The sequence below is a fragment of the Penaeus vannamei genome, chromosome 35, assembly GCF_042767895.1.
Source record: "Penaeus vannamei isolate JL-2024 chromosome 35, ASM4276789v1, whole genome shotgun sequence".
Classification (NCBI taxonomy): Eukaryota; Metazoa; Arthropoda; class Malacostraca; order Decapoda; family Penaeidae; genus Penaeus; species Penaeus vannamei.
The window spans coordinates 24,057,022-24,069,521 of record NC_091583.1 but is presented as its reverse complement, the minus strand read 5'-3'; the positions used below and the strand labels follow the sequence as shown (position 1 = coordinate 24,069,521).

The window sequence follows — 12,500 nt, the reverse complement described above, 5'->3', positions numbered from 1 at the left end:
TTTCTGTCTTTTCTTTCTTCCTTTCTTTCTTTTTAATGTAACAATCTAAAAAAAAATCCCTAAATCTATCATACATTCTTCGTTCTTTATTTTTTTCCTATACAAACTCAATCCAAAAAAAAAAAAAATTCTCCTTGCGGAAACCGTCGCCGGCGTATCCGAACACAGCAACCCGACGTCCTCGTTTCTGTCTTTTCTTTCTTCCTTTCTTTCTTTTTAATGTAACAATTTAAAAAAAAAATCCCTAAATCTATCATACATTCTTCGTTCTTGATTATTTTCCTATACAAACTCAATCCAAAAAAAAAATTCTCCTTACGGAAACCGTCGCCGGCGTATCCGAACACAGCAACCCGGTCCTCGTTTCTGTCTTCTCTTTCTTCCTTTCTTTCTTTTTAATGTAACAATCTAAAAAAAAAATCCCTAAATCTATCATACATTCTTCGTTCTTGATTTTTTTCCTATACAAACTCAATCCCAAAAAAAAATTCTCCTTACCGAAACCGTCGCCGGCGTATCCGAACACAGCATCCCGACGTCCTCGGTTCTGTCTTTTCTTTCTTCCTTTCTTTCTTTTTAATGTAACAATAAAAAAAAACCTAAATCTATCATACATTCTTCGTTCTTGACTTTTTCCTATACAAACTCAATCCCCCCCAAAAATTCTCCTTACGGAAACCGTCGCCGGCGTATCCGAACACAGCAACCCGGTCCTCGTTTCTCTCTTTTCTTTCTTCCTTTTTTTCTTTTTAATGTAACAATTAAAAAAAATCCCTAAATCTATCATACATTCTTCGTTCTTGATTTTTTTTCCCTATACAAACTCAATCCCCCCAAAAAATTCTCCTTACGGAAACCGTCGCCGGCGTATCCGAACACAGCAACCCGACGTCCTCAGTGTGGTCGCAGTTGTTCTGACCCCAAGGCAGGTGTTGGCAGTCAGCCACCGACGACTCATACCCGAGGCACCTGACGTCATCGAGCCACACCTGGCCCTCACCTGGCCCGAAGGAGTTGTTCTTGTAGACGAAGGCGGCGCCCTCCCAGCCCAGCATGCGGCAGATCACCTGGAAAGTGGGTTGGAAAGGAGGTGGAGGTGGAGGTGGGGTGGGGGTGGAGGAGGTGAGGGTGGAGGTGGAGGTGGAGGTGGAGGTGGAGGTGGAGGTGGAGGTCGAGGTCGAGGTGGAGGTGGAGGTGGAGGTGGGGTGGGGGTAGAGGTAGAGGAATATCAATATTACTGTTACTATTACTAGCACTATTATCATCATCTTTATCAATATCATTATCATGCTTATCATCATCTTTATCAATATCATTATCATCCTTTTCATCATCACACCATCACATCATCCCCACCACCACCACCACCATCATTATTTTCATCATCACCATTACTTCACAGATTATAAAGAGAACCTAATGGAAAACCTAGAACCTAGAACCTCTTCCTCCTGGGCTAAATATTATCAAATAAACGTAAATTAAAATAACAAATAAAAGCGACATATCCACATGTCGACAAGCTCAGGTTTTTGCAATAAATACCAACTCGATGATTTAATAAATGCAAGAAGAAAACAGATTATCTTTTCATGATTAGCGGAAGCCAATATATATGAATAACATCAGAGGATGATCATCACCGGTCTATCAGTCACTAATTAGTAAGAATTGATAAATGATTGAATAAAACACGTAACACAGTGACGATCTTACATGCCCTAACAAACAATACATACATACATACATTCCATTCATACATTCATACATACATACATTCATACATACATACATTCATACATACATTCATGCGTACATTCATACATACATACATTCATACATACATTCATACGTACATTCATACATACATAAATGCATACTTACATACTTACATACATCCATGCATACATACATACATACGTACGTACATTCATACATTCATACATACATATATACATACATTCATATATACATACATATATACGAACATATATACATACATAAATACATACATACATACATACATACATAAATACATATATACATACATACATAAATAGATAAATATATATAGTTAGGTATATAATAAACAAACAAGTATAATGATTAATACAGAGTGACCGTTTTCCTCGTTAAACTTTCACTAACAACTAATTATACAAACAGATACATGAATAAACAAATGAATAATTAAACAACTAAATAAATAAATAAATAGCAGAAACTAGCATCGGTCTTACGTGTCCTTCCTGCAGACTGAAGTCGTCATCGCAATCCTCTTTAAAACTAATTCACTAAATAACTAAACAAACAAACAAACAAAAACACAAATATATAAACAACTAACTAAACAAACACCAAAAAAACGTATCATCCTTACAAGTCCTTCCTCCAAACTGGTCATCATCGCAATCCTCTTTAAAACTAATTTACAAACAACGAAACAAACAAGCAAACAAACAAACAAACAAACAAACAAACAAACAACCAACCAACTAACCAACTAAACAAACACCAAAAAACCGTCTCATCCTTACATGCCCTTCCTCCAAACTGAAGTCGTCATCGCACACCGTCCCCCAGATGCCTAAGTAGCGCACCTCCACTCTCCCAGCTGACACTCTCCCGCCCGCGTCCTCTGCGCCTCCGACGAGACGGACCTCCACGGTGGCCTTTGGAGAGGGGGCGGGAGAGAGGGGGGGAGGGAGAAAGAGATGGATAAATAGGGAAGAGAGATGGGTGATGATAAAGGGAGGAGGGGTAGATTGGAATATATGTGGAAAGAGAGATAATAAAATGGAGAGGGGGAGGGGAAGGAGGAGGAGGAGGAGGGTGCGGAGAAAGAGAAGGATAAATAGGGATGAAAAAGATAATAGATGATAATTGGGAGGAGGGGTAGATTGGAATAAATGTGGAAAGAGAGATAAGAGGAAGAGGGGGAGGGGGGAGAGGGAGAAAGAGTAGGATAAATAGGGAAGATAGATGGTGATAAAGGGGTGGAGGGATAGATTGGAATAAATGTGGAAAGAGATAATAAAATGTAGAGGGGGAGGGGGAGGGGGAGGGAGAAAGAGAAGGATAAATTAGGGAAGAAAGGTGGGTGATGATAAAGGGGTGGAGGGGTAGATTGGAATATATGTGGAAAGAGAGATAAAAAAAGGAAGAGGGGGGAGGGAGAAAGAGAAGGATGAATAGGGAGGAAAGATGGGTGATGATAAAAGGGAGGAAGGGTAGATTGGAGTATATGTGGAAAGAGATAATAAAATGGAGAGGGGGAGGGGGAGGGAGAAAGAAAAGGATAAATAGGGAAGAAAGATGGGTGATAATAAAAGAGAGGAGGGGTAGATTGGAATACATGTGGAAAGAGATAATAAAAAGAAGAGGGGGAGGGGGAGGGGGGAGAAAGAGAAGGATGAATAGGGAGGAAAGATGAGTGATGATAAAAGGGAGGAGGGGTAGATTAGACTACATGTGGAAGGTAGGGAGGAAAGAGATAGATATTAAAAGGGAGGGGGAGGAAGGGACGGGAAGGATAAATAGGGATGCTAAATGGGCGATAAAAGCGAGGAGTGGTAAATTGTAATACATGTGGAAGATGGGGAGGAAAGAGAGATAGATAGTAAAAGGGAGGAGGGATAAATTGGAATAATTTATTTATGTGGAAGTTTTTTTTTTATAAATAAATAAAAAAGTGGAAGGTGGAAGATTTTTTTAAGGGAGAGATAAAGATGAAGAGGTTAAAAAGGGGATGAATGATAAATTACAATAAATCTGGGATGAGAAGTGAAAAAAAGAAATAAAGTATAAAGAAAGAAAATGGAAATAAAGATTGCGAAAAACAAAAAATGGGAGATGAAAATTCTATGAGGAAATAAAAGGAAGGGAAACAAACAATAGATAAGAAAAACACAGAAGGATTTTTTCATGAGATTTTAAAATATAATCAAAAGCAAATCTAAAAAGTAATAAAAACAAAGTTAGATTATTTTAAAAAGCCACGACTAAACAAATCAGAAATGTAAAGGATGACAATAAATGAAAACACAATAATAAAAATATAGAAAAGATAAATGCTAAAAAAAATACAGTAAAAATAGAACCAATACAATTAATCAAAAGTGTCATGAAATTTGCAGTTCGCACATGAAGGTTTGTTTCAGAAATTCATGCAATATGTGTGACGTCATTTTTTATTGAAACTCTCCGGTTAATCATTCACTTTTTACACAAGAGTTCAATTTCTTTCATAAATTGCGCCCGAAGGTGTATCCCTTGAAACTTAATAATAAACCAAAAATCAACAACCGAGACTAAAATATTAGTGGAATATTTACATTCCTTCTCGTTAAGATAAAATAGAAAATTATTTAAGATGAATATTTGATGAAACAATTCGTAACTCGGAAGCTATCTATGCATTTTTTCTATACTGAATTATCCACTGAAATAGAGAGAATGTGGAATGAAGAATAAAGGAAGAATAATAATTAGAATCATAATGAGTCTACAAGGATGAAAATACTCATTAATGCCGTACCTCGAGAAATAAATATGTAAAAATATGCAGACTTATCTTCATGTAAATTGAAACTACACGTGGCTGACATTTCTTAACAAGAGCTACAACTGTTCATTATACTCCAAATAAGAGTCACCATTTTTCAAAGCAATGAAACGCTTCTACTTTTCGTACAATCATTCTCCTTCCATATGAGTTGATAATCCTTATTGTTATGGAAGTAAAGAGATTTCTTAAGCTCCGCCCCTTTTTCCAGCCTAGCACGCTGATTGGTTACTGGGAGTAGTCTCGTGACCGTTAGATTTTTTTAGCAAAATGTTTACAACTTCAGAATAATACAGCTAGTATAACAGAACAGCTGTAGAGGAGGGGTCAAAGTGGGGTAATCTTACCTAATGTAATGTACAAACTTTACTCCAAATTACAGAATGTTAAAAACAAAGGGATCCTGTTTTGAAATCCATTTGAAACCTCTACTTTACACCCGTCCATCCCCATCTTTCACCCTCTTTCCTCTCCCTTTCCCCAGCGTGTCGGTTCCATGGCCACCCTGACCAAACACGGTGTTGATGAAGGTGGATTATTTCTTCTAACTACAACTGTAATTTTGTTGTTGTGGTTGTCGTCGTCATCGTTGGTGGTGGTGGTGGTTGTGTTGTGGTGGTGGTGGTTGTGTTGTGGTGGTGGTGGTTGTGTTGTGGTGGTGGTGGTGGTGGGAGGGGGGGGTGGTGGTTGTATTGTAGTGGTGGTGGTGGTTGTATTGTAGTGGAGGTGGTGGTTGTTATGGGAAACTTAATATACCCACGAATACAGCTGACCTTCTTTAGCATTCTTAGTGCGAACGCGAATGTAACAGTCCTCATAATCTATTGTTGCGAACAGTTTTCCTGTAGATAATGCTAAATCTATTTTGTTTTCCTTTCCTCTTTTTTATTACTATTTTCAGTTACTTTTGCTGCTCATATCATTTTTCTTTACAATAGTCCTATATTCCTTCTATTATTCATCTAACCCTTAATTCATTTTTTATCATTCCTATTACCTCATTTCTCCATATTATTCCTATCACTCGTATTGGCTGACAGCCTCAGATCCTAAAAAGCTCGTCTCAAGGAAACAATTTTCCAACTGACTGTCACATATAGTCACTGGCGACTGACAGCTGTCAAATCCATGCCAAAAGTATTGGAGGCAAATTATTTCCTTCTTTGCTGTATAAATACGTCATTTTCGAGATAAAGAGTAATTCGGGTTAAAAATGATAGTAACTTTCTTCTAATTATGCATTTTGTAAACAATGTAAAAAATATGAGTATTTTTATTTTAGTTCGTTGTGCGGGAAACAGTTTAGGAGCCACAAGACTTGTGGTCTTTAGTCTTGATTTTTTTTTTTAACTCACTGAATTGCTATTATTTTTTATATTTAAATTCTCTAGCATCATTTTTGTAATAATTAGAAATCAAACAATTTAGTAAAGGATGTTCATTAGCTACAATTTACTTCCACATAGGCTACTGCTTCACTAGCCAATCACAAACCAGTCCGTCGCACCAAGGGCGGGGCTTAAAAATATTTCCACAGTAAACGCACTTTAATCGTATCTGTGGTGCTTTATTATTGACTCAATCTCAAATCAGCCATAATTTTTATCCTTCAATCTGGACCTTTGCTCTCTTCTTTGACTACGTTTTGTACATATATCGTTCTTCTACTTTTTTCCCCTTTGCGCCTTTACTCTCCGTGAAACCGCGGAAATGTTTACTTCTGTATCCCCACACTTTTCGTCCCTCCCTATAAAGTAACCAAACCACTGAAATACATATTTATTTTACTGCTGTAACCCTCACTCCACATATCTCCTCATAAACAAACTACTGTAACCTACTTTACCGGTATAACCTCATCCTTCCTCGTAACACGCACAAACAACGGCAACCTCCTTTAACCCCGCAGCCCCACACTCTCCATTCCTTATAATAACAAGACCAAACCACCGCCGCCGCCGTCCTTCATCCCACTTACTCCCCATCCTTCCTGATTTCCTGCCACTTCCTGGACATATCTCTTCCACTTTAGCCGTTCGTCTCATTCTTTACAGACTCTAAATGTGTCAATTTTCGGAACTCGACGCATCCAACTGACGATCGACGTTTATTTTAAATCCGCGTCTAAGTTAGAGGATGACACTTGATGTTTATGATTTTATACACGAGATTATGAGTACAAAAGTACTTTATACTAATATTGATTTGTCTTCAGCAATTGCTTTTCTTTTGTCCGATATCAATGTGTGTGTGCGTATATGTGTGCGTGTGTGCGTGCGCGCGCGCGCGCATAAATATTCATCTACCCATAAACACAAACGCGCGCACACATACAGATACGTAGATAGAAAAATAAATAGATAGACAGACATAAAAAGTAGGCAGTCAGACAGATAGATAAAAAGTGAAAGTCAGACAGATATATAGATACACGTATTCAGAAGAGCTAGCCTATTCCTTCTAAATGCTTAGCTGATAAATAAGATTGTGTATATATGTATATGCATGTATATATATATATATATATATATATATATATATATATATACACACACATATATATATACATATATATATATAGAGAGAGAGAGGAGAGAACGAGAGAGAGAGAGAGAAAGAGAGAAAGAAAGAAAGAAAGAGAGGGAGGGAGGGAGGGAGGGAGGGAGGGAGAAAGAAAGAGAGAGAGAGAGAAAGAGAGAAAGAAAGAAAGAAAGAAAGAAAGAAAGGGAGGGAGAGAGAGAGAGAGAAAGAGAAAGAAAGAAAGGGAGGGAGAGAGAGAGAGAGAGAGAAAGAAAGAAAGAAAGAGAGAGAGAGAGAGAAAGTTAGGCAGCGAGAGTTAGACCGAGACAGAGACAGACAGACAAAGTCCAAACAACCCTCAGAACTCCCCGACGTCGTCCCCGAACCAATCACCACCAACCTCACCTGACACATGTCCCTGACCTCATCCGAGTTATCCTTGCAGTCGTCTATGGTGTCGCACAGGTACTGCAGGCCGACGCAGCGCCCATTCCCGCACTTCCACTGGTGGCGCCCGCAGTCATCTCCCGGCTTGAAGCACTGCACGCCCGCGGCCTGCAAGGATAGGCGCCTTTGGAGTATGTTGTAGTTTATATAATGTATTTTTAGAATCTATTTTTTGTTGTATATGTAATGTAATTTCATAATCTTTTTTTTGTAGTATAGATAATATTTTTTTCTGAATCTATTTTCTGTTGTATATATAATGTCTTTTTTTTTCTGAATCTATTTTTGTAGTATATGTAATGTATTTTCAGAATCTATTTTGTGTATTATATGTAATGTTATTTCATGATCTATTTTTGTAGTATAGATAATGTTTTTTTTCTGAATCTATTTTTTGTTGTATATATAATGTTTTTTTTTTCTGAATCTATTTTTGTAGTATATGTAATGTATTTTCAGAATTTTTGTAGTATATATAATGTATTTTCAGAATATATTTTTGTAGTATATATAATGTATTTTCAGAATGTATTTTTTGTAGTATAATGTATTTTCATTTTTCATTTATTTTTGTAGTATATATAATGTATTTTCAGAAATTATTTTTGTAGTATATATAATGTATTTTCAGATTATATTTTTGTAGCATATATAATGAATTTTCAGAATATATTTTTGTAACATATATTATGTATTTTCATAATCTATTTTTGTAGCATATATAATGAATTTTCAGAATATATTTCATGCTGATATGGTGGAGAGCAATATTTTCAGAATCTATGTCATAGTAATATTTTGGATAATAATATACATTTAGAGCTTATTTTATACTAATACTGCAGATAATGTATATTCAGAACCTTTTTCATAATTGTATTGTAGATAACCATGCAATTTCAGAACCTTTTACATAATTATATTTTGGATGACAATCTACATTTATTTATCTACAATCTACAATCTATTTCATATTATTACTATGGATAATGTACATTTAGAACATATTTCATACTATTACTGTAACCATGTATATTTAGAAGACATTTTATACTAATACTGTGGATAACTTTTAGAATCTATTTTATACCAATACAATGGATAATTCTCCCTGGAATATTATTTTCACGAACATATTTTACGCGAATATGATAGATAGATAAATAAATAGAAAAACTTCAACAAATCACTTTTCTTTTCTTTTCTTTGCAATCTTAAACATTAAACATCCCATTAAATCATCCCACAAAACCACACAATATACAAGTCCCATTCACACTTTTCCCCCTTTTTCACAATCGTACTTATTCATTCACAATTTATACCCTTCCCATTCACATTTTTCCCCTTATTTTACAATCGTATTTATTCATTCACAATTTATACCCTTCCCATTCACATTTTCCCCTTATTTTACAATCGTACTTATTCATTCACAATTTGTACGCTCCCCATTCACATCTTTCCCCTTTTTTTTACAATCGTACCTATTCATTCACAATTTATATTCTCCGCATTCACATTTTCCCTTATTTTACAATCGTACCTATTCACTCACAATTTATATTCTCCCCATTCACATTTTTCCTTTTTTTACAATCATACCCATTCATTCACAATTTGTACACTCCCCATTCACATTTTCCCCTTTTTTACAATCGTACCTATTCATTCACAATTTATACCCTTCCCATTCACATTTTCCCCCTTTTTTTACAATCGTACCTATTCATTCACAATTTATACCCTTCCCATTCACATTTTCCCCCCTTTATTTACAATCGTACGTATTCATTCACAATTTATATTCCCATTCACATTTTTCCCTTTTTTTTACAATCGTACGTATTCATTCACAATGTATACCCTTCCCATTCACATATTTCCCCCTTTTTGACAATCGTACGTATTCATTCACAATTTATATTCTCCCCATTCTCCATTCACACACTCACCTCGGACGTCTGGCAGTCGTGTTCTCCCCAGCCCGCGAAATCACAGTCGGCGAGGCTCTCTTCGTTGCCGTGGCAGTTGAGATCGTCCATCAAATACTGGCTATTTCCCGAACCGAATCTGGGAATATATCAAGAGATTTTTTATCTTCCTTTCTTTCTTTCTTGGTCTCTGTTTTATTTGTTTTTTTATTTTTTTATTTTATTTTTTTGGGGGGGCATGGCTTTGTTTGATTCATTTTTTTCATTTTATTATTTTTGTTTTTTTTGGGGGGGGCATGGTTTTTGTTTGTTTATTTATTCTTTTGTTTTGTTATTTTTAGTTCTTTGTTTCTTGTTTAATTTTGATTTTTTTTATGGGTGGGGGGGCGTGGTTCTAATCTGTTTATTTATTCTTATATTTTGTTGTTTCTTTATCATTCGGTGTCGTTATCCTTATTGTTATTATGTTCGTCATTGTTAGTTTCCATTATCATTATTCTCATTAACATTGCTGTTATTCCTGTTATTATCACTTACGTTTTCATAATTAACTTTGTATAGATTTCTTACGTTTATCACTATTGTCCTTATTATCTTCATATCGTAATCACTATTATCTTTACTATATCATTTTTTTCTTCTTTGCTCTAACTACGTAAGGATTCCAAAGCAAATCGTATATATGTACGTTCAATTTTGATTTAGCAAAAGTTTTTTTTTCGTTGCAGCGGAAAACAATGGGGTGTAACATGAAAAAGGCACACGTGGAAAACTGATTGATAAAGATATATAAAAAGAACGAGGAAAGAATGACAGAAGAGAGGGATAGAGGAAAAGAGGGAAAAAGTTAGGGAGAGAACTAGATATACAGATATATGCCATAGCGAACCAGATAAAGTGAGTGAGAAATTGATAGATACTGAGGGAGGGAGTGAGAGAGAGCAAGAAAGAGCGATAGAGAGAGCAAGAGAGAGCGAGAGAGAGAAAGACAGAGACAGAGACAGAGAGAGAGAGAAAGAGAGAATGTGTGAGAAGCTAATATATAATAGAGACAGAGGCAGTGAAAGAAAGATATAGAAAGGAATATTAAAACATACCGCTAAGACAGTTGAAATAACTAAGCAAACAATACTATCATGAAGAGATCGAAGAACATCTCGTGACGTCATACTTTCATATTCCCTAAACTATCATTATGTAGTATTCAGAAATAAATAAATCAATAAGAAGGAAATGAAAGGAAAGAAAAAAAAGAAAGAAAACAAGAGAAAAGAAAAAGAAAAAGGGAAAAAAACGAAACATCAAAAGAAAGAAAAACAAAAAATGAGAAAGAAAAAAAGAAAAAGGAAAAAAATATATACATATACATGCATACATATTTACATATATATCACAAACGAAAAAAGAAAAAACTCAGACACTATCCCCCGAAGACCCTAAAACGAACAAATATAAAATACTCATCCTTTGAAAAAAAAAATACTCACTGTGAGTCGACAAAGATATCCTTAGCTCCCGTAGGAAAGCCCAGCTGATGGCAGACCACGTCCCCCTCAGGCAGACCCCACATGTCATCGCAAACGGGACCCCAACGACCAAACACTGTAGAGAAGTAGGGGGGGGGGGTTATATGGCGTTTGTTTATGCATCTCTGTTGATCTTGTGGGAACTGAGGGAGGGAGAGAGAGAGGGAGAGAGGGAGAGAGAGAGAGAGAGAGAGAGAGAGAGAGAGAGAGAGAGAGAGAGAGAGAGAGAGAGAGAGAGAGAGAGAGAGAGAGAGAGAGAGAGAGAGAGAGAGATAGGCAGACAGAGAGAAAGGCCGAGAGAGAGAGATTTAAGATTTTAAGATTTAAGACAGAAACAGATAGAGAAAGAATGAGAAAGAGAGACAGAGACAGAGACAGGCAGACAGATACACAGAAAGAGAAAGAGAGAGACAGACAGACAAAGAGAGACAGAGAGAGTGAGAGCGAGTGAGTGAGAGTGAGCGAATGAGTGAGTGAGTGAGTGAGTGAGTGAGTGAGTGAGAGTGAATGACAAGCAGAGAGAACAGAGAGAGGCAGAGACAGAGACAGCGAGAGGCAGAGACAGAGAAAGACAGAAAGAGAGAGAAAGAGAGACAGACAGACAGACAAAGAGAAGAGGGTCTTTGCATAACGGTGTTGTGAGGAATGTGTTTAATTGGCCTTCGGTTGTGGGATTTGCTTCATTAATGTCAACGGGATTATCTCGATCAGAGGAGTGGATTCGGTGGCAATAACTATGAGGATGATATAATGAGTATGGTGGTGGTGGTGGTGATGGTGATGGTGATGGTGATGGTGATGGTGGTAGTGTTGGTGATGGTGGTGGCGGTGGTGGTGATAATGATGGTGGTAGTGGTAGTGGTGGTGGTTGTGGTGGTGATGATGGTGGTAATTGTAGTGGTGGTGGTGGTGGTGATCATCATTATCATCGCCATCATCATTATCATCATCAGTCTCACACCATCACCATCATCACCATCCTAGTTCTCAAAGACTCCCTCAAACCAAAATCAAACACAAACTTTTCCAGATATTTTTTTTTATCCAAGACCCATACAACCTCACAAAAAAAAAATAGATAACAGACTGACCTTTGACCTCGACGCGACCCTCATAAGCACCAGACCCGTTGACGAGTCTCACTTCAAAATTGAGTCGACCTTCGCAGTCAACTTCATCTTCGCTCAACTTGCAATCTTTCCGTCCGTCGCAGCGCTGGTGGTGAGGGAGAAGCGATGCAATAATCTGCTTGCAATAACTAATAGCAATTTTGGGTATATTGCAAATGTTCCTTATGAGGAGTGTGGTATAACATGAAGTCTTGGGTTGTGATTTGTTTCATCTAAATTAGTAATTTCATCTTAAAGAAATTCTATATATCCATCAATCTATCTATCTATCTATTAATATATCTGTCTATTGATGTATCTACCCTTCGCCCTCTATTTATTTTCTATCTATCTAACAATCTAACTATCGCGCTTCTCTCCCTCTCTGTTTATCTAGCTA

The 12,500-nt window shown here is 36.6% G+C and overlaps 1 protein-coding gene across 1 annotated transcript in view; it reads right to left on the bottom strand.

Annotated features, from left to right (window-relative positions):
• The window catches only part of LOC113811614 (antigen WC1.1), a 50,780-nt gene that overhangs the window by 15,793 nt on the left and 22,487 nt on the right, over positions 1–12,500 (bottom strand). The window contains exons 20-25 of the mRNA XM_070114333.1: positions 12,083–12,206; positions 10,953–11,067; positions 9,487–9,604; positions 7,490–7,639; positions 2,538–2,672; positions 852–1,067 (exon numbers count right to left, since the gene is read on the bottom strand). Coding sequence (XP_069970434.1) covers positions 852–1,067; positions 2,538–2,672; positions 7,490–7,639; positions 9,487–9,604; positions 10,953–11,067; positions 12,083–12,206 — 858 coding nt within the window. The remainder of the gene's footprint in view (positions 1–851; positions 1,068–2,537; positions 2,673–7,489; positions 7,640–9,486; positions 9,605–10,952; positions 11,068–12,082; positions 12,207–12,500) is intronic.